The sequence below is a fragment of the Drosophila elegans genome, unplaced genomic scaffold (genome assembly GCF_018152505.1).
Source record: "Drosophila elegans isolate 14027-0461.03 unplaced genomic scaffold, ASM1815250v1 contig_149, whole genome shotgun sequence".
Lineage (NCBI taxonomy): Eukaryota > Metazoa > Arthropoda > Insecta > Diptera > Drosophilidae > Drosophila > Drosophila elegans.
In genome coordinates, this window is record NW_024545513.1 from 17,208,009 (window position 1) to 17,234,530 (window position 26,522).

Genomic DNA, 26,522 nt, shown 5'->3' on the forward strand with positions numbered 1-26,522 from the left:
TGAGTGTTGTACATCTTTTTGTTTTTGTTTTTATACCCTTTAATAATTGGATTTTATTTGTTTTATTACAAGTTTTGTTACCCATTTTTTAAAACAGTTTTTTAGGATATTGGCATCCTAATACCAAAAAAAAAAGCAGTTTTATTTCTTGTAGCAGAGACAAAATATACATGCAAGAAAAGACATAAACAAATCCCCAAAATCAAAAGATCAACGAAATTCCGTAATATTTTAGAATTTTTATCAATTAAGCATTTATTCGATTAAGAAAAGAAGAAAAATGTATTATTTAAAGCATTAAAATAAATTTGTATACATTTTTAGAAATCTATTAGGATACAAAATGAAAGAGTATTCCCCAAGTTTTTCTCATGAAAGCTTATACACTGCTGTTGTTTTTTCCCCGTGCTCCCGCCTTTGTTTTATGATAAGAGGAAACGGCTGGCGGGCCGAAAGATAGCGCATAGCCGCCCACTTAGCGCTTGTCGCACGTGTCGAAGGCACCCACCACCCACCATCCATACTACAGTAGCCGGGCAACCACCCAAATCCCCTCCCTCCCCCACCCCCTCCCATCAGCAACCCGAACCACCCAAAACAGAGGCCAGAGATAAAATGACAGCGGCAGCAGGGCCACAATCATCAGGATAATCACAACGCTCGAGTTGATAATGGCGACGTTGATGAGTCTGAACCTGAGATGAATCTGGATTCCGTCTGCACGTTCATAAAAAAAAACAAGTGGCAATTATACACAAATATTCATAGATTTACTTTCTATAAGGAAATCTTAAAAAATTCTATTTAAAAAAAAATGTGTTTATTTGTTTTATTGTAAGTTTATTTATTTGTTAATTTATTGGCAAATTTATTTAAATACTTCATTTATATCACTTGGGAATTCACTTTAAACTCATTTGTAATTTTATTTTTATTTTGCAAATCTGTTAAAAAGTTTATTTTGTTTAATACTTGATTTTCATTGGGAATCTGTCGTATTTAACAAAGCAAGATTACCTATTTCTTTCAGTGATTCAGTGTCAGTTGGCTGACTGACTGTTTCCTGCTGCATTTCCTTTCCGACTCTTCCGGCCTTTGGCTTTGGGGAGTGAAATGTAATCACAAGGTGGACAAAGCCCAATCACTAGGACACCCTTTCGTCTGGTAGCCACCTGAAAACAGTCCGATTCACTCGACACAAGTTGGTAAACAACCCAATCCCAAAATCCCAATCAAAGTGGCGCCCCATTCCCCATTCTAATTCGCACTCGCATTCGCATTCGCATTCCCTTTCCCATTTTCATTTCCATTTCCATACCCATTCGAATTCTCGTTTCCCCTGCAATTTGCTTGCTCAATTCATTTTTCAAGAGTAGTCCCCGTCTGTTTTTGCAATTGGCATTTGTTTGCTTTCGGCCAGGCGGCAACGATAAGGTAGACAATTGCGCCAACGACGACGATTTCAATTTGTTTGCACTTCCCATTTGTCGGTCAATATTAATATTAAGCGATTCCGAGGGCGACAAATAGTAGATCAATGCAATGCTACAATTAGGTTGTGTTAAGTCACGTCTCCAGAATTTCATAAAGCCCTAGAGGATAATACAATATATTCTAGGGAATTCTTTTTTTTAGGTCAATTGAAACTATTTGTACAAAAGATTTGAAAAAAATGTCAGCTATGTATATATTTTCTACGAACTATATAAAGCACCAGGGGATAATATTTCTGAGAATTAGAAAAACTGGTTTTGTTTAGTATAAATATTAGAAAGAAAATAGTCAAAACCACAGAGTATTTTTATTTTGTATTTTATTTAATAACGATGAACATATATTGAGTACAATAATTTCAATAAATCAGTTATTAAACCTCTAACTTACAGCTGTAACTGTAGCCCACCCATAAATATTTATAGGTATGGAATGCAATGTGGCTTGACAACCGATAAAAAGCGTTAAGAAACAGCGCAAAAATCAACAAGAGCGAAATATGTTAAATATTTTTGTGTAACTCTTGGCGAGTTGTTCTTGTTGGCCCCATTTCCGGTTCTTGAAGAAAAGAGGGTGGTACTAGGTGGTAACTCGTTTTACTCTACCCAATTCGATTGCCTTCCGTCGCACTTGTTATTTTTCTTGTGTACCTTTTTTTTCTGCCGCATTTTCACGTCGCAAAGTTTTTGTCATTTCATTAGAAACTGACTTACTCTTCTGTTATCGCGAAAAGAGAAGAACAAGAGCCAAAAAGCCCGAAGACAGTGAATAATGCTTATTATTACGACCTTGGCATTCTTTTTCCCAGTAAAAACATATCTGAAGTAGGGCAAAAAAAAAATGTTTGCAATGATAGCGTTGTATTTGCATAACCGGCAAATCCAAATAAAAACATTGATTTTAAGCACTGGGTGTGAGAAGTTCCCCAGACTTTTAAAGGTTGAAATATATTAAGGTCTAGAATATGTTGTAAGCCCTAAATTTCTATTATAATGATCGCAACTGTCTAATATTAGTATTATGCTTGAGGTTATGTCATCTCCACATTTTCCCCGGTGCTTTCTTGTCATGCAACAACAAGCACGGCAACAATAACAAGAGCTTTATTCTAGTATTTAAATTGTATAACGTTGTAATTTTCACGCGACTTACAACAAAGCCTAACAAAGCAACAAAAAGAACAACGACAAGCTGTTGACAAATGTTTGAGCTTAATTAACCGACGACCCAACAACAACAACAAATGAGTAATAGATTGCAAAAAAAAAGACAACGATATAATAAGTAAATAAATAAAAACGAAGTGTATGGCTCATGGGGTGTTGCAAAATAGAGAATTGCATTGAAAATACGTTGAACAACATTTGAATAAAAATGCATAACACGATAGAAACTTAATGATTTGTTTATATGCCCCCACAGAGATAAAAACTTGATTTTCTGCGTATTTAAATCTATTTTACTATGAATCACATATCTAACCAAATTAAACCATTTAAAATCATTGAAGAATATGATCATTTGCATTTTATTTTTAACTAACAAGGACTTTTAAAGTCAGTTAAAACAATTTTTAAGAAATATTTTTATCTTTTCAATGGATTATGGATTATGTTTTGAAAGTATTTAGTTTATAGATAATTGCTTTAATTTATTTTGTACTATGCATAAAGAATTCTAATGATAAACTTCGTCTAATTAAAAACGAGATTTTTTATTGGTACTCACTGTACTAGTAAAGTGAAGCCCATGCTCATTCAGCTGTAACCACATCTCGACTCTACTCCCTTGAACTCTGTTCTCTTCACTTTAGCCCCCAATATCAAGATCCTATCTAGCCCCCGACATTTATTCTCTTTATTTTATTTTATTTTATTTTTTTGGGTGCAGTAATTGCAGTGCATTTAATTTCCCATCCCGAGTGTGGCCGCCTTGAAACCACGACCAAAACAAAAGCAATAAGCACACGAAAAAGAGTCAACGAAAATATTGTAATAAAAAAGAAGGTTAATCAAGCGGCTTGGTTCGGACTTTTGAGTTGGAGTTCGTTTGCCCCACGTTGGGTTAAGGCGGCTCGTGCTCGGACCGCTTCCATCAGGCTTAAAGCAGAAGGTGAAGACAGCGGTTCCCAGGCCCCCAACCCCTTCTGCACACTGCGACAAATAGCTATTTCGAATTGTACAGGATATTGAGGGGAAGGTAACTCGAGGAAATAGAAAAAAAGACTACAAGACGAAGAAAATCCTTTCGATTCGTCTTTCGTTATTAAATTGACAGTAAAAGCTGCATGAAGAGAATTTGGAAATTTTGTAAAACGTTATTTACATCGAAAGTACATACCTAATTAAAACATTATATGAATACATGTTAAATAAAATTATTGTATTATTTTTTATTTTAATGGAGACAAAATACAATTCTTCTACGTTTTTTTATGACCTAGGCTTAACCCAAATTATTTTTTATGCATTTGAAAAGTTTGAAAAATATTTAACAGTTTATTTATTGAAAGCGGAAACTTTTTACAGTACAAACCACTAGTTGAGCTTTAACTATAACCATTTCTTCGAGTGTAGCTTCAAGGTTTTATGTAATTTCAGTTTGTTGCTGTTTTTATTTCTCTTCCCCTCTGGTTTTCTTGTGTTACTTTTGCTTCTTGCGTGTTGACCAAGACAAAAAGAAAAAAACAAAATACAAAAAAACATTAACCCATGGAGTGGTAATAACAGTAACAGTAACCGAAGTCCGGCGAATAAAGTTGAATTTTCTTACAATTCGTGATTCGGACCGAGTTCGAAATGCCCGTTATTATTAGCCAGTATAAGGGGGGAAGAAAAAACACGTAATGGATTTAACTATTGTTGCAATAATTGCCAATTGGGCAACGTAATTCTTTGCTCATTATACGTAATTATCTATTGACTTTTACCATTTGCAGCAGTTGTGCGTGTGTTTGGTTTTTTTTATTTGCTTATTGTCCTCAAGTTCAGGGCAATGTCAACGAAATTAAAAGGTAAAAATGTAAGGCTAATGGTAAAATTTATTGAAAATAATCAGTTAATTTTATTGCGAAAATTGCTGGGAAAATGCAACGAATCAAGCAAAGGCTATTTTGAGTATCGAATGCCAATTACAGGCTTTTCACGAAAATTGTCTTGTAATTTTTGGGTGGTCTCTATTTACCAATAATTTTAATAGCCCTATTGAAACTTTTGTTGCAATTGCTTAATGTGTAGTAATCAACTTCATTCAGTATTATTCAGAAATCATCTGGAAATTGTTTAACTAAATCAATAAAATTTAAATTATACTTATATTTTTACCTCAAATTAAAGTAAATAATAAGATTACGTTTTTATCAAGGTATTCATAGGAGATTCTGAAGTTGTAAAATTGAAAAAACACCTTGCAATATTTTAAAAATTATATTCAGAAAATCCAAACGTTTTCTAAAGTTTTTGAATGTAAAACTGTTTTTTTCCTTACTATACCTTCTTTGCAAAGTCTTGCAGAATCTGATGAATTCTCCTTAAAGAGAAGAGGATAATTCAAAAAGAGACCCAATTAAAGAAAAAAATGGAGTAAGGAAAAATAAATAAAAAAAAAAGCAGGAAGACAACTTTCGCTGCTTGCGTACAGTGGAAAAAGAAAAAGTCGAAGTTGGGAAACAAAAAGAAGAGAGTGATGAAGAGAGTGCGCAAAGAAGAGGTAAAATCTTCAATTGTTTTACTGTTTTTAGAAACTAAGCACATCGGATATGGAACTTACCAAATATGTAGAATGATTATCTTCTTGATTTTTCCAGGGTTTTTTCAAATTCGTGTTGCTTGTTGATTTCCTCTTGGCTTCTTTTTGTATATTTATGTTATCGTTTGATATTTGCAGCTAGAGAAAAACATAAACAAAAATGTATTGAACTGATAAGGCGATTTATTGTTTGTTTATTTTAGGACATTCCGCAATCCTTTTCCTAATTTGTTCTTCTAGTTTTTTTCCCCTCTATCCCCGTATTTCTTCCTCTTATCAATGGAACATGAGTCAGTGGCAGGCAAAAAATATTACAGCTCCGACCAGAAAAATAGCACAGATTTGTTGTTTTTCAACTGTAACACAAATATATTGAAAATTACGATTGTAGTAATAACAAACATTTCTTATATTGTTACACAAACAATCTAAGCAATTAAACATTCTCAGTTGACGTATATTTATTGTACGAGTTAAATAGCCGATTGTAAACAAATATTAAATTCCCTCATATAAAAAATCTGCAGAATCATATTAGTTTATTAAATAAACATGATGCTAATATGGTGACCTCCGCTGTGTTTTTATGTTTTCCTTGTGGATTATTTTTTTGGGTTCAATTTTTTGTTTTACTTTTTTTTTGTTTTTTTTTTTTTGGTATTTCCTCATGTGGCGCGGTCACACACATACACACGCACGCAGCTTCTTTTCTTTTCTTTTTTAATTTCTTTTCTTTCCTTTCGTAATTGCTCTGCTCTTCTTCTTCTTCTTTAAGGTTGCAGCGTGCGAAAAAAGAGAGCAGAGAAAAAACAACAACGCGACACATTTAATTATGCTATCTGGTGCAAAAAAACATAAAGATAGTAAAAATGTCAATTGCTTGCACGTTGCATTTGCATTTTCTTTTGTTGTTGTTGCCGCTTATGTTTCTTCTTCTTCCGACTGTTGCTTTCTTTATTGTTGTTGTTGTTTTTGGCGTCGTCGGCGGCGGCAAACATAATAAAATATATTTTTGCCACTAGCAAATAACATAATGTTTGCTAATATTTATTTATCTTCTTTGACCTTTCTTCGTTTCATATTTTGTTGTTTGCCTGTTCCTTTATCTCTGGCTTTTCACTTTTTTTATTACACTTTTCGCCTTTTCCTTTTCACACGAAAAAAAATTCACGCCACACTTGTGTTTTTGTTGTCGCCTGCACTTACGTTTCCTTAATTAATTTTAATTCATAATTGGGGGATCGCGCGCGCACACACTGTTTTGTATTTTTGGGCAAATTATATTTAATTAATTGTGTGTTTTTACTCTCTTTTTATTGTTTTACTCGCTCTCCGCTTTTCACTCGATTTTCGTCCGATGTTTTTCGTAGAGGTGTGTGTAGAGGTGGGATAACTTCGATGCAATATCGATATAAAATCGATAATATCATTGTGGTGATCGATGTTTTCGAAAATTCTAAGTATCGATGTTTGACAAGGCACTTCAAGTGTTTTTCCATCTCTAACTAAAAAGAAAAATTTCAGAACTAACGGAATATATCAATTCAACAGTTACGTTAACATTTTAAACAACACATATATTAATTTATAATTCTCTGGGATTAAATACATTTGACAACATTTTATGCATTTTGTTGGCGGGAAAATTGAATTTGTGTTATTTTCTTCTTATTTTTAGTTTTTATTTACTTCTAGTAGACCGATCAGCTGTTTTTGCATAAGCGGGTGCCTGTGTGAATGGGTTGCTACAACTTTTTCGCTAAGACTCTTTTTTTAGCGGCTGTGTGCAGACATTATAAAATAAATGCGATTAAAAATCATTCGCCCCGAATGTTTTTATAAAAAATACCAGAAAATACTGAAATTAAATAATATTTCGTTAGAGCCAACAGTAGTTTTACGTCAGCTTTTATACGTCAGGATGGCGCAATTTTTGATTTCTTTACGCCTCGGTCGCATTATGGATACTATTATTTTTTTATTTCAAACATGGTTAAAAGAATTATGTTCGCAATCACGAAATTCGGTGGCATCGTTGTTTTTTCATCTCTGACTGCGGGACAATCTCCGCTAGGTATGGTTTAAAACTCTGCTAGCTGCGGAGTAAGTATCCGCTAGATAGGAGTAAGTCCTCACTAACTGCAGAATACGTGTAAATACCCTTGACTTTCATCATACCGATCGCAACGTGCATAGTGCTCCCAGTTTCCCAACCTGCTGCTTGCGCAAAAAAGAAGAAGAAGTAGACAAAAAAGCGACGAAACGAAACAAGAAACATAAAGAAGCAGAGTGGCAGCACCAAGCAGTGAAAACGCACGAAAAGTTTCCTAGTTTTTATTTAGTGTTTATTATTTTTTTGTACTATACTTGTGCTTGTTTGTGCGTTAATTGCTGGCAATTTTGTCGAATAACGGTTATTGGACAGCTGGCCGCGAGTGTAAACAGAAAGTGCTGCCCTCTCATATCGCCCCTCTCCCTCTCTGTCTCGCTCTCGCTCTCGCACAGTCTCGCATCCATTCGTAATCTCAAGAAATTGTTATCAGAATTTCAGACGTATTCCCCAACCTTGGGTTAATAATACACATAGTATATAGGTTAACATAATAAAAGCCGTGCTAATTGGTAATCTCTATTGTACAACCGACATGGCAGCGACGACAGCGCCAGCAGCGACGCCGGCAGCGACGTCGGCAGCGAGTGCAACGAAAAGTCCTGCGAATCCGAATCCATTGTCCTGCGAAGAGGAAACCCTTCTCCGCGGATTGAACAAACTCCGCACCGAAAACAAACTCACGGACGTCACTCTTATCGTCGAGGAGCATCGATTCAAGGTATATATGTACATACATCTGTTATATATCCAACCGATCCGGGTATAAATCATCTTAGGAGACCCCATACCATAGGTGCTTAAAACGAGAACCAATTAAATGTAATTTTGGTATGTTTTGTCATTTGTGTGAGTTAATAAAGTGCGCCAGGTGCTACATATGTATACGCCCTATACCAAATTTCATAGGAGTTGTAGTTATAATCTCCTTATATCTTAGTTTTCAGACAATAGTCTTAAATGGCCATAAAAGTGTATATACCAAGTTTGATTAAAGTATATCTAAAAACAAATCAGTTTGCACTATACCATGTTTCATAGGTCTATCTTAAAAATCTTATTCAAAATCATAAGCTATTTTCTATACCATTACTTTTCTGTTTTATACAATAGTCTAAAATTTAGCCTTAAACTGACCATACCAAGTTTGATTAACGCATCTTTAAAAACGAATTAGTTATGATTAGACTAGTTTTGTTATCAAATAAAATCATCCGATTTCTGCTAAACCGGATGGAAACGTATCCTAAAACATCTCATAAGACGATCACTAGCAGTGATTTATCGAATCAACTCCAAAGTTTGGCAAGTTTGTATTAATTATATATGAAAACAACAAAGCACGAGACTTCGACGTTAGGTGACTAGTTATAGGGTTAAAGTGGTACGCAAAATGATAATCGAAGACACAAAAAATAAAAAAAAAAAAAAAAAAAAACGCTCATCTTTACTTTCTCTTGCCAAATAATAATAATACAAAATGAAAACAAATCCATGACAAAAATTAATGTGTTTCTGGCGATGACGCATTTTCTTGTGTTGCTATATATAACTAGGGATTCCCGGAATCTGTTTCAAAATCGAATTAGCCCTGAATAAAATTTTTAAAAACTTGTTTGTGTTACCTAATATTTATACAAATGTGTGTGATGTAATTTTTAGATTGTATTTTCTAAAGCGATTGCTAAATTTGATGTTATGAGGTATTGTACAATACGGTTGATACCAAATATAGATTAAAGCATATTTACAAAATTTAATTTTGTACCACCTTTAAATAATTATTATTAAAAACTTGAATAATATTTTTGATATCAAAATAAAATTAAAATTTGGATAACATGCGTATTCAAAATAAATTGATTGCCAAAGTAGATAAAAAATTGTACCCTATTTTAAATTATAGTTAAAGGTTTAACCTTAAAATTACATACATTCCTTATAAAAAAAAATGAATAAAACAATTGAATAATTATTTTGATATTAAAATTGTATAAAAGTTTTAAGAGCACAACTTAATATATCTGTATATTTATTAATATTATTAAATAATAATAAATAAATTAAAATAAATTCCATATAATCTCTATAAAAGAAATGCAATTATATTTTTGGTAACTATAGCATACTACTTAATAAATCTGTAAATTTTAAAGAATTTCTGTAAGCAAGAATATTTGTACCTCATTTAAAAGTCTAGTTAAGGGTTTATCGAAAATTTTAATAAATTCCATATAAACTTTATAGAACATGACTTTAATATATCGTCCCTTTGCAGGCGCACCGCGTTGTCCTGGCGGCCAGCAGCGATTACTTTTGCGCCATGTTCGCCGACTGTGCCATGATCGAGTCGCGCAAGGACGAGATAAATCTGTACGGGATTACGGCCCGGGCAATGGGCTCGATCATCGACTATATATACACGTCGCTGTTGGAACTGAACTATGATAATATCGAGGAGATCCTGGCGGCAGCCACTCACGTACAGGTGCGCGAGGTGATCGAGCGATGCACCCTGTTTCTGGGCACCAAGATCGAGATGGAGAATTGCCTGGCCATTGCGGGCATGGCCGATATCTATGGGATTATGGACTTATCGGAGCGGGCACACCGCTATATATGCGCCCACTTCGAGGAGTTTGCGACAACGTCGGACTTCAAGGAAATGAAGGTGGACCAGCTGCGCTTCATCCTCTCCAGCAACTATCCCATCGATGTGGCCGAACAGGAGCTGGTGCGTCTGGTGTGCAGCTATGCCCTGGAACAGCAGCTGGAGGAGAGCGTCCTGGGGGATCTGCTCAGACTGATCAACTGGCCACACATCAGCTACAAGTCGCTGGACGAACTGAGACATCTCAACTGCTCGCTGGACGAGGGCAAGCAACTGCAGCTGCCCACCACCTACTACAATCGAATAAAACAGGAGTGCATGGGGCGATTGCTCAACGGAGTGGCGGTGAGCCTGGAGGATCAATCCGCCGGTGCCCAGGGACCCAAGAACATGCGCGGCATGGAGCTGTGCCTGCTCAAGATCGGCGGCTTCGAGTGGAAGGGACTGACCAATGTGATAATGTGCTTCTCGCCAACGAAGATGAGTTGGTACGAGTTGACCGCCATACCGCACATCGATCAGTGTGAGTGTTAAGTGTTTTGATTCCTCGATTACTATTGATTACTTCTGCTGCGAGCTTACCTCATGTACAGATTAAAAACATTATTTTACTACAAACAAAAAAAAAATATATATATTTTTAGTTTTCTAAGGAATTATATGCGATAGTAAATCATTTTAAAACGATGCCATAAAATCACAAAATTAACTCGTATCTTAAAAGCTGATCTTGTTAGACAATTAAACATTAACATAAATTGTTTCTTTCCAAATTTTTCTTTTTAATATTTCAAAATATACTTAATTGAAATGCGCATTTTAAAATTTTTACCCATAAAGTTTTTAGTGTAAACTTTTCAGAACAATACAATTTTTTTTTCAAAAGTGACTTCCTTACTATTTTTATTTATTTTTCATAAGTAATTATATATTTATTTCAACCGCAATTGCATGTAAAACAATGTTGGTGGATTGAAATATTTTATTTTTTTTAATTTTTGAAATACCATTACTATTAATGTTTAGAGATTTCTTTACTGCTATTTGGATAAGCGGTTAACAAGAATTTAATCAATTTATCAATTCATCATTAAAGTTATCATCGAACAATAAACTTAATTAAATTACAGTCTACTCATTCTCTTGCATTCCAGGCAACTTTGGCACTGCCGTTCTCAACAATAAACTCTTCATCGTGGGCGGGGCCTACGATGTCTGTCTGAAGGAGTACATCCATCCGTTTGGCTTCTGCTACTGCCCCCTGAGAAATACGTGGATGACCATTGCCCCCATTCAGTTGGATCGCTGCCGTTTCTCCCTCAATGCGGTGGGCAAACAGCATCTGTATGCGGTGGGCGGAATTCTGGACGACGATAACTCCGAGGAGGCGCTGCGCATGATCTCCAATGTGGAGCGCTACGACATTGCCCAGAATGTGTGGACCTATATGCCCAGTCTGCAGGAGAATCGTAGTCAGCATGCCGGCGTCGTTGTGGGCGATAAGCTGTACATCTCTGGTGGGTTTACAATAACTTAAGGTGGTTGTAAACGATGCAGCGGCAATAGAAAGTTCTTATGCAGCCACTGCAACGTTTTTCAACAGCTTAACCTGTATTTAAATGAAGCTGCTAGCTGGTTGTAAACGATGCAGCGGCTGCACTTAGCTAAACGTATAAATATGTTTGGTTATTTAATGCTGTCGCTGCATCGTTTACAACGAGATTGAAAAGGTCTATTAGGGTTTTATGATGATACCTCACAGTGGTTATAGACGATACAGCTGCAAATGAGAAATACTCATGCCACTGCACCGTTTACGAACAGCTTAGCGTGTTTTTAAAGTAACAAATACTTGTTTCTAACTAATTTATAAAGCCCAAAGCTCTTTTAGACGATGCACCCGCTGCACTTAGCTATATGTATGCTGCCGCTGCATCGTTTACAACCAGCGTAATTGGGTAATCAAACATATTGATTGATTGAGTGTTTCTACCACCAGGTGGCATCCATTTGGCCAACATTTTGGCGAGCATGTGGGTCTTCGACACGAAGGCGGAACACTGGCAGGAGCTGGCCCCGATGCCCACGCCCTGCTGTGACCACGTCCTGGTGGCCGTCGACAATCGGATATATGCCTGCGGCGGATGGCACGAGAGTCTGACGGAATCGCGGGTTCTGGTGCAGCACATCTATGCCTACGACATCGAGGGCAATGCGTGGAGTGTGGAGACTCAGATACCGGCGCCGAAATTCTACTCCGGCGTGACTGCGATGGGCCGAACCATATTCTTTGTGGGCGGACTCGACTCCACGGAGTCGATCGATCGGGCCAGTGCGGAGACTATGGCCTACGATCTGGATAGCAAGGAGTGGTGGCGCGAAAAGGACTCGTGGGACTCGCCAAACGATGTTTGGGAGTCCACATGTGCGGCCATCTATGTGCCCATGTGCGATTTCTGATGGACAATGATGATAAACCCCATCGAATTTAGCGATTCTCATGATATTTATATATAGTATGTGTAGCTAGTAGCGTAGACATACATGCGAGATTTTGTGATGACTGCACAGTGACAGAAAATGTACATATATGCCTTCATTTCGCCTTTGAAAGATGTTGAAGATTAATGTTATATTAAATTATTTAAATAACTTGTAATTCAATTTGTATAGACCGCATATGCCTTCAGTTCGCTTTTGAATGATAACAATTAGTTAAATGTAACACTTGTAAGGCAACCTGTACTTAAATTGTATAGACTAAAATAAGAAAGTTTGTCATTAGCCCTAGCTTGTCCTTCGACGTCGAAACGACGTGGCATTATAACATACATCTTTGTTTTTTTCTCAACATTTGACTTGACTAATTACGTAGTCAAGTTAACCAACAATCTTCATTTAGCAAATCATTGTTAGTTTTAATTTTTAAGATTTCATACTGCCTAATTTATTTATTATTTTAAAATGACCTTAATGTTGAATCGACAGAATTAAGAAGGACCTACTAGGGCAAATAATTGTGTATAAAGAATTTATTCTTCTGTACTTTAGGTCTATGGCAATAAATGAGAAAATACAATAAATAATTATTTAAACATGTTGTTTGGCGGGAAAACTGAAAAATTAAATGTTATAGTATGGATTTCCTTTTTCAGGGGCATTTATATATTTAAGTTGCCAAAGTTCTTAACAATCAGAACACTACAAAAATGCGTTAGTGAGTTTTGTCGTTGCTTTCGATGGTTTTTATATTTTTTTTGGTCTACTCCTTGTCAGCTTCCTCGGACAGATATATATATATATGTTGTATGCTAAGTATGTGTGTATGTATATAAGCTTTATAGTACAATTAAAACCTAAATTAAGTTTCAAAGAATGCTTATGGGTGAAAACTAGTGTTTGCCAAATAAATCGAAACACACGGACTAAAAACGCTTAGACTTAAATTTAAAAAAAAAAAAAAGAGCTTAAAACGAACAAACGCATCTGAAATATGGAAATAAACACTGTGCTATGGTATAACGATACAGATACAGTTACCGATTACGGATTACGGTTAACAGATTACGGTTTACAGATTACAGAATACGGATTACAGATTAAAGATTACAGAGTACAGTTTACAGATTACAGCACTAGCCTAAAACATATAGAGAGTCGATCCGGATGAGGAGACTACGCATTGGGATGCGGCTGGATGACCACCCAGCCGTCGGTTTCCACGGAATCGGAGCCTCCGGTCACCGATCCGGGCAGCAATCCTCCAATCTCCTCCTGCTGGCCATGCACATGCGGATGTGTATGCGGATGCGGATGGGGGTGCGGATGTGGAAGTGGATGTTGATGTGCATGAGGATGTGGATGAGGATGTGGGTGCGGATGCGGATGCGGATGTGTGTGCGGATGGGGATGATGGCCGGCTGGAAGTTGGCGGGAGGCCGGTAGCCTTTCGTACTGCTGCTGCAGATTGTTGTACAGACTCTGAAGGCCCTCCTAAAAAATAAACATAAAATCAAGTTACAAATAGGTTTTTAATTAACGAAATCTTTGCATTCAAATTCATTTGTTTTTTCATTCATTTCCACTATTTACACAGGATGACACTAAGATAATAAGCATTAAAGTATTTTTAAGACTAGATAGGATACAAAGTAAAATAATATTTTTACTTGTTAAATTTTTTTCCTCAAAAAACCAAATTCATGTGCATTCCAGAATAAAATCTTCATCATTGTATTTTATATAACTTATAACACCTGTCAATTCAATTTCAAAAGTGTGAAAATATTCGAATGGTTCTTAGAAAATAATAACTCAAGCCATTTCGTCTGTATTTGTGGAATTTTAAAATTATTTATCTTAGTTAACTTTATATATTTATTTACACCTTGAACAAAATTAAGATTTGCAAAACGGACCTTTGGCTGGATTTCGGTAGGAAGATTTATATAAATTTGATTGTAAAAAAATTTAAAAAAAATATATTTTTGCAACTATAAGATCTTTTTATCTCTGATACCAACTGAATGTAATTTAATTGCACCTTGTCTTATATTAATTATTATTATTAAGTATCTATTAAAATGACCCTGAAAAAAATCCCATTTTTAGTTTAATTAATATATATCTGGTAAAAACTTCATGTAATTTTAGTTCTTTATTATGTATCTATACAAATACATTTTATAACCGACATTTGGTTGAAATTCAATTGGAAAAGAATTTTTTTTATAAATCGAAATCATCGATTTCTGCATAAATAAAATCTCTTATTTTGTTTAATTAATATCTCTGGTAAGAACTACATGCAATTTAAATTCTTTTGATGTTGAAATAAGTACTATTTCCTCACCTTGTCCTATATTATTTATTTATAATTTATTCATTTATTATGTATCTATTAAAATGGCTTTTTTTAGAGAAGACCCTGAACCAAATGCATTTTATAACTGACTTTTGAGTTCAAATAAAATCCCTTATTTAGTTTAATTAATAACTCCGGTTAGAACTACATGTAATTTAAATTTTTTTGATGTTGAATAAGTAGTATTTGCTCACCTTGTCCTTAATCTTGCGCAGCAGCTCCTGTTTCTGTTCGCGCTCGGTGCGATCCATCTGGACGATGAGCTTGTCCTTAAAGTCCTGCGCGTAGTAGAGGTTCGTATCGACGCTGAGGTACTCCTTGGCCATGTGCCGGTGCTCCCGGTAGATCAGCTGCGACTCGGCATTGTTGGGGATCGGTGGCTCTGGCTGCAGTTCCGGATCGAGGATCTCGGCCAGTGATTGCTCGGTGCCGTCGTTTTCATCCTCGTCGTCCGGGTCCACGGCGACGTCCAGCGAGTTGGCGATCTCCTCATCCGGATCATGATGCTCCTCGTCCGCCGACTGACGCCCATTGGCATGATTGGCATGGCTCAGCAGTCCGTTCGATTGGCTGTTGTTGTTGGCCAAATCTGTGGTCATGATCACCGGCTTGGTGTCCGTCACCGTGAGTCGCTCGCGGCCATCGCTTTTGGCTACAAGAATATATATTATAATATAATTAACCATTAAAAATGCAGACAAATTCAAGTAAAAATTTTATATAAAAAAATATTTTTTATTTCAAGTTAAGTTTAGGAAGTTTTATTAAAGTTCATAAACACAAAAAAGTAACAATATATGATTCTTAAATGAGTTAATAAATGATTTAAAAAATATATGATGTTTTCAATAAAGAACTTGTAGCTTTTCAAAATATCAATTTTTAAGCCAACTCCTCTTAAGAAAATCCAATTAAATGTTATAAGCGCTTTACATCTTTTTTAATCCAAGCATTTATATATTTATTTAGATTGTGGGCTTCAGGTAAACAATTGCAGGTATTTAAATAAATATTTATCGAAGCGAAAGTGAAAAGAAACTCTTCTGTTCTTAAACACAATTTCCAAAAAAAAAAAAATATGTTAGAATCCAAAGTGATGGTAGAAGTATTAAGGATCACCTACTATATATGATCCAACAACTGTGCAGATCGTTGGTCTGTTTGGTGTTGATCAAAGCGCGTGTATCGCACATCTTGAGATTCCAGGATCGAACTATATTTGTGGCGAAGGATGTGAGTTAGTCTTTGCTGCCAGATTGTATCACTCTGGGCTATAGTATCATTTTTGCATCGGAAAATGCTGTACACTTTTGTGCGGTTGAAAATCCTTCACATTGTTCATCCCTTCATTTCCACTCAGACACTTTTCTTCTTTTTTTTTTTCTTTTCCGCCTCTGTTTTTCTTGCGATGACGTGTTTTCCGCACATACAGTTCAGTTCTGCTTGTTGATTTTCCACCGAACACTTTTGTGTTTTTTATTTTGTATTTTGTATTTTTCCTATTTTCATTTTTTTTTTTTTTTTTGGGGGGCGGCGAAAAAGAAACCAACCGCAAACAAATAGTGAAAATGTTATGTGGAAATTTCACGTGAATTTGGGTGGGTTTAAGGCTTTCTCAAGGCTTATTTCGTGGCCAATGCCGGGAGGTTTGCATTCGCTTCGACAGAATTTTGCAATTCGGATCGTAGAAGACGATCCCGACAATTCCGGAGGAACATCTCGCGTGGCACTCAATATCGCACGGCTCTCGGACGCAGACTGAGGCCAAAGCTGAGACGTCCACATTCACATTCACATTCAAATTCACATTCACATTCACTTGTAGTCCACCGTAAAGCAAACAAACGCGGCAATTCTCGCGCCGGGGATTGCCTTCTAAATGCTCCGCAGACGTGGCAAGATCGCTTGGATATATATTTAGGGGGGGGCTATATACGATGGGTGGAGGCCCGATGTCGATGACGCGTCCAAAACGAAAATCTGTGGCATCATTGCCACTCGGTGGGGTGGAAAACGCCCAATGATGTGTGTGTGTGTGTGTGTGTGTGTGTGTGTGTGTGTGTGTGTGCGGTGCGGGTTAAGCGGTTTCGCAGTAAAACATAGGTTAAAGCTGAGTCAGTCAGGGATATAATATATATTCCCCATAAAAAAAAACAACATTTTTAAAAACAACAATACTCAAAAACAAAACATTTTCAGTAATTTCTGTCGAAATATTACAACAATTTAATCTCCGAAGATTTCGAAAATAGCTTGTCATGTTAAGTAGCTAAAATAAAAGACCCAAAATTCTTGGCAAAAAAAAAAAAACGGGTATAGATAGTCAGTAATTAAAATAAACAACAATACTCAAAAACAAAACATTTTCAGTAATTTCTAAATAAAGAGACCATAAAATACAGCGAAATGTCACCAGTTGATTTGTCGAAATATTACAACAATTTAATATACGAAGATTTCGATAGATAGTCAGTAATATTAAAAAAAAAGAAGAAAAAAAAAAAACAAATAATAAATACTTAAAGTTTGAATCATATATAGATTAGCCTATGAGAAATTTTAAAAAAACATCTCAAAACACCATGACTAACAAAAAACCGGGAAATATTGTAACCAAAAAAACTGATATTATAAATGCCATAATTTACAGGAGACATTTCGTAGAAACCATTTATTGTCGAAGATTTACTGAATGCGTTTCCAGGAAAATCTTAAAAAAATAAAAAAAAAATATGAAAGCGTTTCCAAAACACCGATCGTAAATCACCCTGTATTGGGTCATAAAAAAATTACCCTTTCGATCGAGATCCCCCGATAAATAGACAACTATACAACCACCCACTAAATTCCATGACGAACCAAAAGCCAATGAAGATTCATTCAAATTCGATGCGAGGCAGTGCGGCGAACATTGATCGAAATCGATGATTAATGCAGTTGGCATCTGCAATTGGGAAATCTCAGGGGGAAAAAGCGTCGAGGGAAAGTGGAATAATTTTCCTACACGCAACAAAAAAATATTTGTGTAAAAGCAGTGTTAAAAAATTGAAGAAAATTAGTTTGTTTTTATTTTAATTTCAATCAATGCTGGTTAATTTATATTGGCCAAAAACAAATCTAAAAAAAAACAGTATTACTTTAGATAAACTATAAAGGTTTTGAAAAAGGGTTTTAAGGTTTTGTAATGCTATTAATATTTTTAGTGCACCGGTTTTTCATATTATATGATTTTAATTAATTTTAAAAACAAGTAAATTCAGCATTACCGCAGATTAAATTCAGTGGTTGTTGAAAGTTTTTTTTTAAGTTTGACAAACAATTTATATTTTAAGTCCGCCTTGAATGATTGTTGTTCTAAAAAAAGGAAGAGCTACTTAAGATTAAAAAAGTGGTTTCAAGAAATTGATTATTAAGTGTTGCATATGACTCATATTTTTAGAGCCTTTTTTTTTAAATTTTGTATAATACAAATTCATGTTAATTAACTTACAATTTCGAAAAAAAAAATGGTCTTACTTCAAATTAAAAGCAGTGGTTATAACAAAAGAGTCTTGAAAGTTTTGCAAAGCAAATGATAATTTTAGTGGGCCATTTAATCATTAAAATAAATGTTGGTCTGTTTATAAATGTTAAAAAAAAATCAAAGGAGAGACAAATTAAAAACAAGTGGTGAACCTAAAACAATCGCTGGTTAAATCTTAAGTCCATTTTTCGGGAAGTGTAGAAAAATCTGACGCAGCCGGTGAACTCCGAGAACTTTGAGAGCCGAAAAGTATCTCGACTTGGCCGCTGATGCATTTACTATTTACACATTGCTGGCGCACTACATGGGATCTAGATCTATATACTAGATGCTAGATACACATACTATATGCTCTATATGCTGTATATGATGGGTATGGATATGGCATATGGCATACGGCATACGGTTTGGGGGATATGTAAGTCGGAGATCTTGTCCGTCCGTGTCAACCGAGAGCCAAGTGAGATTTGCCCACTCGATTCGACGGCTCCCACCGATTATACAAATCGGTAACATCGGCGCACATATATTCGCTCTATATGTGCGATCTATATATAAGTTGTACGGTGTGTGTGTGTTTGTGTGTTTGTGAGTGGATGGATGTTTGCCATATAGACGAAATCGAAATAAAAGTGAGATTATTGCCGGATGAGTCATGTTTCGGTGGGACTGATGCTCAAAAGTCCGTGGCGATCGCATCGTCATGTGTGCGTTCCTCTATATTCCTATATAACCCGCCTCCTCCCTACCTGCCACGCCCCCGCCGCCGCCCCCCAAACGGGGTGTTGTTGTTTATGCTCGCCGGGCAGCAGCGACGGAGCATGCCTTCGGCTATAAATCTGTCCCGAAATTGCCAGGCTAACAAATTACAAATTATTTAATTGTGCAGCGAAATTTTGTGCAACTATTTGCGACCGATACCCTGGATTCGTTTAAAAGCGTATGGGTTTTGAACGAAATGAGTTCTTATTTAACCATAATTCTTGAAATTTCCTATTTAATTTGTCTATTTTTTATAGGAATACATTTAAAGGGATTTAATATTAATTTGATATTTTCAAAAAAGGTTTATGGAATAAACTAAAGTAAGAGTCAAACGATTGTTTATATTTCGAACAGTTTTAATAATCTTTATAAATCAAATTACTTAAAATGTTGTCAATGTGTAAGCTTCTTTGCATTTTTAGGTATTTATAGCTTCAATTTATATTAGTACCAATATTTTAAATGTTTGTATTCCACCAATTGCAGAATGTAAATATGTATAAAAGTTTAATTAGGTTTTAATTAGGTTACCTTCAATATCTTTAGACTAAAAATTGCTTTCAATTATACAGTAAATAAATAATAATTTATAATAAATATAAATGGTCTAAAAAATATTCAACTACTACAAGTCTCAAGTAAATATGCCCAGAGCACTACGAGATCGTTAGAGATTCGCCGATCCGAATGAGCGCACTAAATATTTATAATTTATGCAGCCGCACAGCCAGAGACATTGACAATTGAATAATGTTCAAAAGATTCCTTGTGCATTATACACAAACACCGCGGCGGCTAATTAACCAAACATTGAGTGCAAAACAGAGATGGCGAGTGCATTGTTTACACACGGCCAAAATGCGTCACCTGCGGCTAAAAGCCAAAACCAAACGGCCAACAGCCAACAGCCAAATGGTCAAATAGCCAAATAGCTGAATAGTCGAATAGTCGAATAGCCAACGGGCCAAAATCCAACAGCTGTCGTGCCACAAGAGTCCACACAATGCGTCAGGCTATAAGGATCAAGTAAGAGTGACCTGCGACAAACTATATGGGCTACATAGTCGACTTTTGGATACCCTATTAAATTGTTATTTAAAGTCAATAACATTCATGTTTTAATAGGTTGTGGCCAGAAACTGGAATATATGTTCAAAGATCTTCGAATTTCGGTATTAAGGTATAAAATAAGTTTATTAATCTCGTGAGTAACGATGTGGAATCGATATAGTTTCGTAGACTTTCTGTCATGATGGCAAGTTCTTAAAAGGTTCTGAATATTTTAGACTTAGATCCGTAAACCGTTTTCTTTGTAAGCTCTTTTAAAAACTAATGTTAGTTTACCATGAGAATAAGAAAATGGGCTTAAGCATAAAGAAAAATTAAATTATAAATTATATAAAACTAAAAGCACTAAGTCAGAAACCCTTCACATTATTGATTATACATATATTTAAATTAAAATTTTGAACAAAATTGATAATATCTAAAATCCACTTTTTATAGTATTAAGGTATATTTTTAACAATATTCGATTTTTTCAAATGCACTTGTGAAACCATTTCAGCCAGTACTGTAAGTTTTATTTTGAAATCTCTCACATTGGGGATTTAAATAGATAAGCGGACGATTAGCCGGACAGGGGCATTTTGTTTTCATTAAATACTATTATTATATAAAATCGAGACCACGCCATTGTGTCTCTCAACTTGACGCCAATGTGCGTGTGATTCATGGCAGACGACGGAAAATCGTCGGAAAACAAACGGACAGCAGGTGGGTCTATAGGAGGGAAAATTCTGGCAAGTTAACTCACCGTGCGTGCTGCTGCTGCTGCTCTCGCTGCGACTCAGATCGAAGCCATTCTGGAGGATATAAGTAAATCAAAGGGAATATATTAGTTGCAGCAATAATCATAAGTAAGTTTAAATAATACTTGTATGTACGTCGGTATAGATTAGTGGTAGAACTAGGTAATATTACCAAAAAAAAAAAAAGGTTAAAAACCTAAACTTTATTTACTATACACTTAAAACATTTTAAACTTAACAAAAACCTTTAAGGTATAATAGTTAGTATATATCTTCATGCAAACTCGATTGCGAATAAAAAATGGTTAACATAAATTTGGAAATGAGCAATTACTTTAAGTTTACTTTAAGATTTTAAATTAAAGCTTTATATAAACATTTGGTCGCTTCAAAACATAACGTTTACAAATAAAACAAATTTAAGTATACAATTTCAAAACAATTTAGGTTTTGTAAACTAAATTTATATCAATACAACTTTATGCAATTGAGATTGATAAATGGTAAATAGGATTGGGTTTAAATGTAATACGAATATACCATTCAAAATAATTTCATAAGTATTCAAAATTCATTAAAATACTTGTATTAAAAAATAAGTTCAAAAAAATGTACTAAATTAAATATAAAAATCGATTATCAAACTTATTCGTATTAATAGGTCTCTTAACTTAAGATTTAAAAATATTAAACATTTGACAATTGCTATTGGTAATATTTGTTACATTCCCTGAAATTAGTTTACTATTTTGTTCTTTAATTCTTTTTTAAACTATGTGATAAAATATTGTATATTCAAATAAATAAGTAATAATTGAAAATAAATAACTAGCCCAAGACGTACCGCCTCCACGTCGAGTGTTAGCTGCTCCATGGGCTTGCAGGCCATCTGGATCATCCCGTTGCGGATCGTCTCGAGGCGCTGGGTGGCCTCCGCCGACGAGGTGAGGTTGAAGCTGTCGTTGCGGCTCTCGTTGCTATCCTCCTCGGGGATCGCGTCCCAGCGATTGCTGACCATATGGAATAGCGGATTATTGTCAAGTTGGCCCGAATTCGTCGGCGTGATGTCCGATGATGTTGATGAGGTATTTTCGGTCATTGAGCTAGTCGTTGTTTCTATTGCTGTTGCTGTTTCTATTATTCCTATCGCATTCACATTGGCGTTGGCCGCCGTTGTCGGTGTTAACTGTGTGGACGAGGGGCTCAGTTCCTCCTCCAGCGAACTGAGGCTATCCGATTGAGCGGCCACCGTGCCGTCGCTCTCTTTGGTGACAATCTGTCGAGGATTTCACATCTTATTAATTTTGCTCACAAAAGTTAAACATTCATTAATCTGCTGACAAGAAGAACTGATGTTTTGGCTATTAATAGTAGTTTTGTTAAATAAAGCTATAGAAATTACATTTAATACCTATGTTTTCTTAAACGGATTCAATGAAAATCTTGTTTACAATTTTCTTTTAATTTATCATATTGCTTACTAACCAATAAACAAAAAGGCACTCAAAAACGCTTTGATATTGTTTTAGTTTTTTTAAGGATATTAAAAACGTATAATAATTCTTGAAATTCGCTTTTTAACACATTACTGTAGTTAAGGAAAATAACCATAAACGATAATCCCAGGAAATAAAAATGATATTATAAAGTTAACGATAAAATTATTATTTTTATAACTCAAATTGTTTGCCAAAAAACATAATTCATATTTGAAAGTAAATTTTTTGATTTTAAGTAAGGTAACTGAGATCTTTGAAACGACAATTTAAGAATATAGAAATGATACTACATTTAGAGTTATAGATTGAATATTTTTTTTTAAATCCTAATCTAATCTTTTAATGAAATCCCAAATCCCGCATCTTCAAAATCGTAGAACATGAAAAATGTTGTAACCACAGTAAGGCATAGCTAATGTCACCTGTTGATTAACAAATGTGTATTCCAGGGCCTTGTCCGCCCCGGTATAGTCTTTGACGATCTCGTGCATGACGCCCACAATGTACTGCATTGAGGGGCGGTCCTCGGGCGCAGTTTTCCAGCAGGCAGTCATCAGCTCCTCAATGCGCTTGGGACAGGTCGTCAGCAGCGGTGGACGTTCTCCTAAAAGTGAGAGATAAATGATGATGATTAATGAAATCAAGGGGACAGAATGGACAACACACACCCTTGTAAATCTTCCATTGGATGGTGTAGGCATTGTCGATGCCCTTGAACGGCTGCTTCCTGGACAGGACCTCCCACAACACAATGGCCCAGCTAAAGATGTCGCATTTCTCCGTATATTTGGAGCCCTCGAAGACCTCCGGAGCCATCCAAGCGGCACTGCCGCGATTGTTGGTCATCATGGTGGACTTGTCGGCCACAGTGCCGAAATCGCAGATCTTCAGATTGCGTCCCTTGTTGGTCAGCAGCAGGTTCAGCGGCTTCACATCGCGATGGATCAGGGGCTTTGGTGTCATGGCGTGCAAATAAGCCAGGCCCTTGAAAAGGAAAACAAAATGTAATGCATAAATGGTTGATGTCATTTCGAATTACTAGGACAGCCAATAAACTTGACATTTTAGTTATCAAGTTAAGTACAAATTACAAATTATTAAATTAATTGATTTTTAACGAAACCAATAATTGTTTAAGCTTCTTAAAATATAACCTAACAGCTACCATAACAAGTGTCTTAGTTTATCTTAAATATGAGACTCATACTGATGATGATTTCTAATAAATTTGGATTATATATTTTTAACTAATAAAATATTATACATTCTATTTTGAATTATCAAGTCAACTACAATTAAGAAGCCATAACATGAATTGATTATTAGCAAACAGTTTAAGTTTTTATAAGTGTATTTTACTGTTTAACTAAATAAGTTAAGATAGGCTTTAAATAATAATGCATTTTTACAAAAATTACTTGATTAATTTTGTTAATTCAATAAAATTACCGTTTGATTATTACTAATAGGTTTTTAAGTTTGATTCCAATTAACACAAATCTAGTAGTTGTACAATAATAAAAACATTTTCCCTATTTATTAAGATAATAAAATTAATGACATTTAAGGGGGAAAAGTTCCCCAAAAATTAGTTGCTTGGCCTTGCCAAAAAATAATACTTATAAAAATCATAAATAAAATAATACAATATTGAATTATTTGATCTAGCAGTTACAAATACTATACTCGATTTAATAATAATAAATTGGTTTAACATTTTTCTGTATAGCAATTAAGAACTGATTCCTAATAAAAAATAAAAAAATGTTCTCTAATTATCAACCAGATAAAATGAATGAAATTGAATGGGGAAAAGTTTCCGCGAGTTGAGAATTCGGGGCGAGGCCTGCGATAACACCGCTTGTGGATGGTGGACGACAACCTACCTCCGCACACTGGCGCGCCCAACTCATGGCGTGGGCCAGGGAGTAGGCCGGCTTCACCTTGCCGTGTAGGAAGTTGTGGAGCGATCCGCCCTCGGCGTACTCCATGATCAGGTAGGTGGCCTGCTGGTACGAGGAGATCCCGTGCAGGGCGATGATGTTCACGTGCTTGACACGCGACAGCTGCTTCACCTCCTTCTCGATGTCCTTCTGCTCGGCGCTGGCGAAGAACTCCTTGACGGCCACCAACTTATCGCGCCATACGGCCTTGCAGACAACCCCGTAGGACCCATGGCCGACTTTCTATGGGTAGAATATGGGTAAAAGTGTTAGATCTCATCTCCAAGCAATATTACATTTGATTCCTTACTAGTTCCATAATCAGAAATAATACAAATTATTTAAAAATATAACACTAAAGTTTAAAATTTAACACATTTTAAATATTGCACTTCAATAAACTACACTTTTTACTTTAAATATTAATGAGAATATTTTCAAATCTTGCAGGCGTAGATTCTTTAATGAAATACATATGTAGTTTTAATAAAAGGAAACATGAATGTACACTTTTTATAGCCTTTAAAATGTTAAATCATAATGAATGCAAGGACTCAGAACATAAGTAAAAAAAAAAAGATAAATCGAAAGCCTCGTTTTATGAAGCAAATATCAAAAGAAAGATAAAACCACGACGTTGTTGGTGATACATTCAGATTGCCAAAGAAGTTTAAGATTAAAAGTTTGGAACTCGCACATTTGGCAGTTACTGAACCAAATGTTACTCTTTAAAATTAAACATGGCAACATGAAAAATGGTTGGATGACTGTCAAATGGAATGTTATATTTAAGTTTGAAAATAAAGCATATTTGCTTTAAATAAACAAAATTTAAGAAGTGTATATGAGCAGCTCGATGTATGATCAATTTGGGATTTGGAATACCTCTCTGAGTGTTAGCTCGCTGAAGTCCACATAGGCTGCCTGCAGTGCGTCCACCGATGCGGTGGCCATCTCCCTGGGATTCTAAGGATCCTGATGATCCTGCCTTTGTCTTCAGACGCAGCTTCCTGTTTTCCAGCTGTCGGGATCGAAGATCAGTGCTTAAGATGGCTCCGTTTCGGACTGTGTGTTTCAGGTTCCTTTAAGTGTTGTTAGTTAAGATTTCTTTCGGGTATTCCTCAGTTTCCTCTTTCCATTCAAGACTTTTTTGTTTCAACTTTCCTTTAAGACATCTTTAATGTCTTAATATTTAGTTATTCTAGAAGACTTTTCTGGGACTTCAGACTTTCTCCTTATATTGCTTAGTTTCAAGTTTCAGGCCAAGATTCCGCGGGTTTTCGGTGCCATTTTGTTAGATATCTTGGCATTTAAGGTTCTGGCGTTCTTTATTACTTAATATGATTCCTTAGTTTCTGGTATCCTTCCACGAATCCTCAAGTTAATAATTTATTTTCAATTTCCTAATTCCAAGATTATTGTTATATTTTTCTTCGAAGTGGTAGTTCCTGACTTTTACTAGATGCTGGTTTCTTTGCCAAGATATAGGGGGTTCCGGTGATACCTTATCGAGATATTCAAGATTCAGGTGATCTGCCAAGATTTTTCGAGTTCCTGATGGCTTCTTTAGTTTCAGGGGTCTACCAATATTCCATTGGTTCGTGATATCATCCCTGGAACCAGAAACTAAGATATATCTGGTTTACCTGGGCCTCTAAATGTATTACCAGGATTATCCAGTTGCAGGTTCTCTGCCAAGATAGCCAAAATCTCTCCTGGAAAACAATATTCCAGGCTCTTTCCAGTATTGCCCCACAGTCGTGCTCCGTGGGAAACGTTCCACTATGATTGCCGCTTTTCCAGGCCAAGTTATTGGCTTCTCTGGAGGATTGCAGTTCTACGGATGGGGATGGTGATGGTGATGGAGACGAGGCGGACGGTGGACAGCACGGTGGACAGCGGGAAAGTGGCGAAAAGACGGGGGCACGAGTTTATATCGACCAGCGGAGACGGGCCAGTGCGCACATCACATCCTCGCCGGGACTCCACCGGATTCCGGGTTCAATCCTGCGGATCGCCTCTGCATCGGACACGGCTGCGATTGGCGGGGTCTTGAGTTCTTCGCCTTGGATGTGATACGATATACGCCGTACTTGTCAAGTACAAACTTGTTTTTTTTTTTAACCCTAATGAAATTAGAGGTGAGATGGCGTGA

The 26,522-nt window shown here is 35.8% G+C and overlaps 3 protein-coding genes across 8 annotated transcripts in view; 1 reads left to right on the forward strand and 2 right to left on the reverse strand.

Moving 5' to 3' along the window:
* Window positions 1-6,629, reverse strand: part of LOC108144112 (serine-rich adhesin for platelets) — a 44,484-nt gene extending 37,855 nt beyond the window's left edge. For 3 of the 4 annotated variants that reach the window (XM_017268764.2, XM_017268772.2, XM_017268758.2), the window contains exons 1-2: window positions 6,448-6,629; window positions 5,263-5,379 (exon numbers count right to left, since the gene is read on the reverse strand). The gene's annotated coding sequence lies outside the window, so the exon portion shown is untranslated. Of the gene's footprint in view, window positions 1-5,262; window positions 5,890-6,447 lie in introns of those variants that run through there. The other variant, XM_041710803.1, reaches the window with a different exon arrangement.
* Window positions 6,630-7,460: 831 nt separating this feature from the next.
* LOC108144455 (kelch-like protein 26) lies at window positions 7,461-13,048 on the forward strand. Of its 2 annotated transcripts, none has more exons than XM_017269350.2 (4): window positions 7,461-8,072; window positions 9,630-10,485; window positions 11,093-11,479; window positions 11,962-13,048. In XM_017269350.2, the coding sequence occupies exons 1-4, from the start codon at window positions 7,887-7,889 to the stop codon at window positions 12,420-12,422; spliced, it is 1,890 nt and encodes a 629-aa protein (XP_017124839.1). In that variant the 5' UTR covers window positions 7,461-7,886; the 3' UTR covers window positions 12,423-13,048. The 2 variants fall into 2 exon arrangements, with proteins under 2 accessions (XP_017124839.1, XP_017124846.1); XM_017269357.2 differs by having other exon boundaries at window positions 7,462-8,072; window positions 11,117-11,479.
* A 144-nt stretch (window positions 13,049-13,192) lies between these two features.
* LOC108144439 (mitogen-activated protein kinase kinase kinase 7) lies at window positions 13,193-26,522 on the reverse strand. 2 transcript variants are annotated; one of them, XM_041707971.1, is made up of 9 exons: window positions 26,035-26,522; window positions 25,253-25,980; window positions 24,311-24,610; window positions 23,093-23,408; window positions 22,847-23,028; window positions 21,770-22,201; window positions 20,931-20,979; window positions 15,021-15,478; window positions 13,193-13,955 (listed from the first exon to the last, which is right to left on the reverse strand). In XM_041707971.1, the coding sequence occupies exons 2-9, from the start codon at window positions 25,319-25,321 to the stop codon at window positions 13,638-13,640; spliced, it is 2,124 nt and encodes a 707-aa protein (XP_041563905.1). In that variant the 5' UTR covers window positions 25,322-25,980; window positions 26,035-26,522; the 3' UTR covers window positions 13,193-13,637. The 2 variants fall into 2 exon arrangements, with proteins under 2 accessions (XP_041563905.1, XP_017124827.1); XM_017269338.2 differs by lacking the exons at window positions 20,931-20,979; window positions 21,770-22,201; window positions 22,847-23,028; ... (2 more) ...; window positions 25,253-25,980; window positions 26,035-26,522 and adding an exon at window positions 15,950-16,594.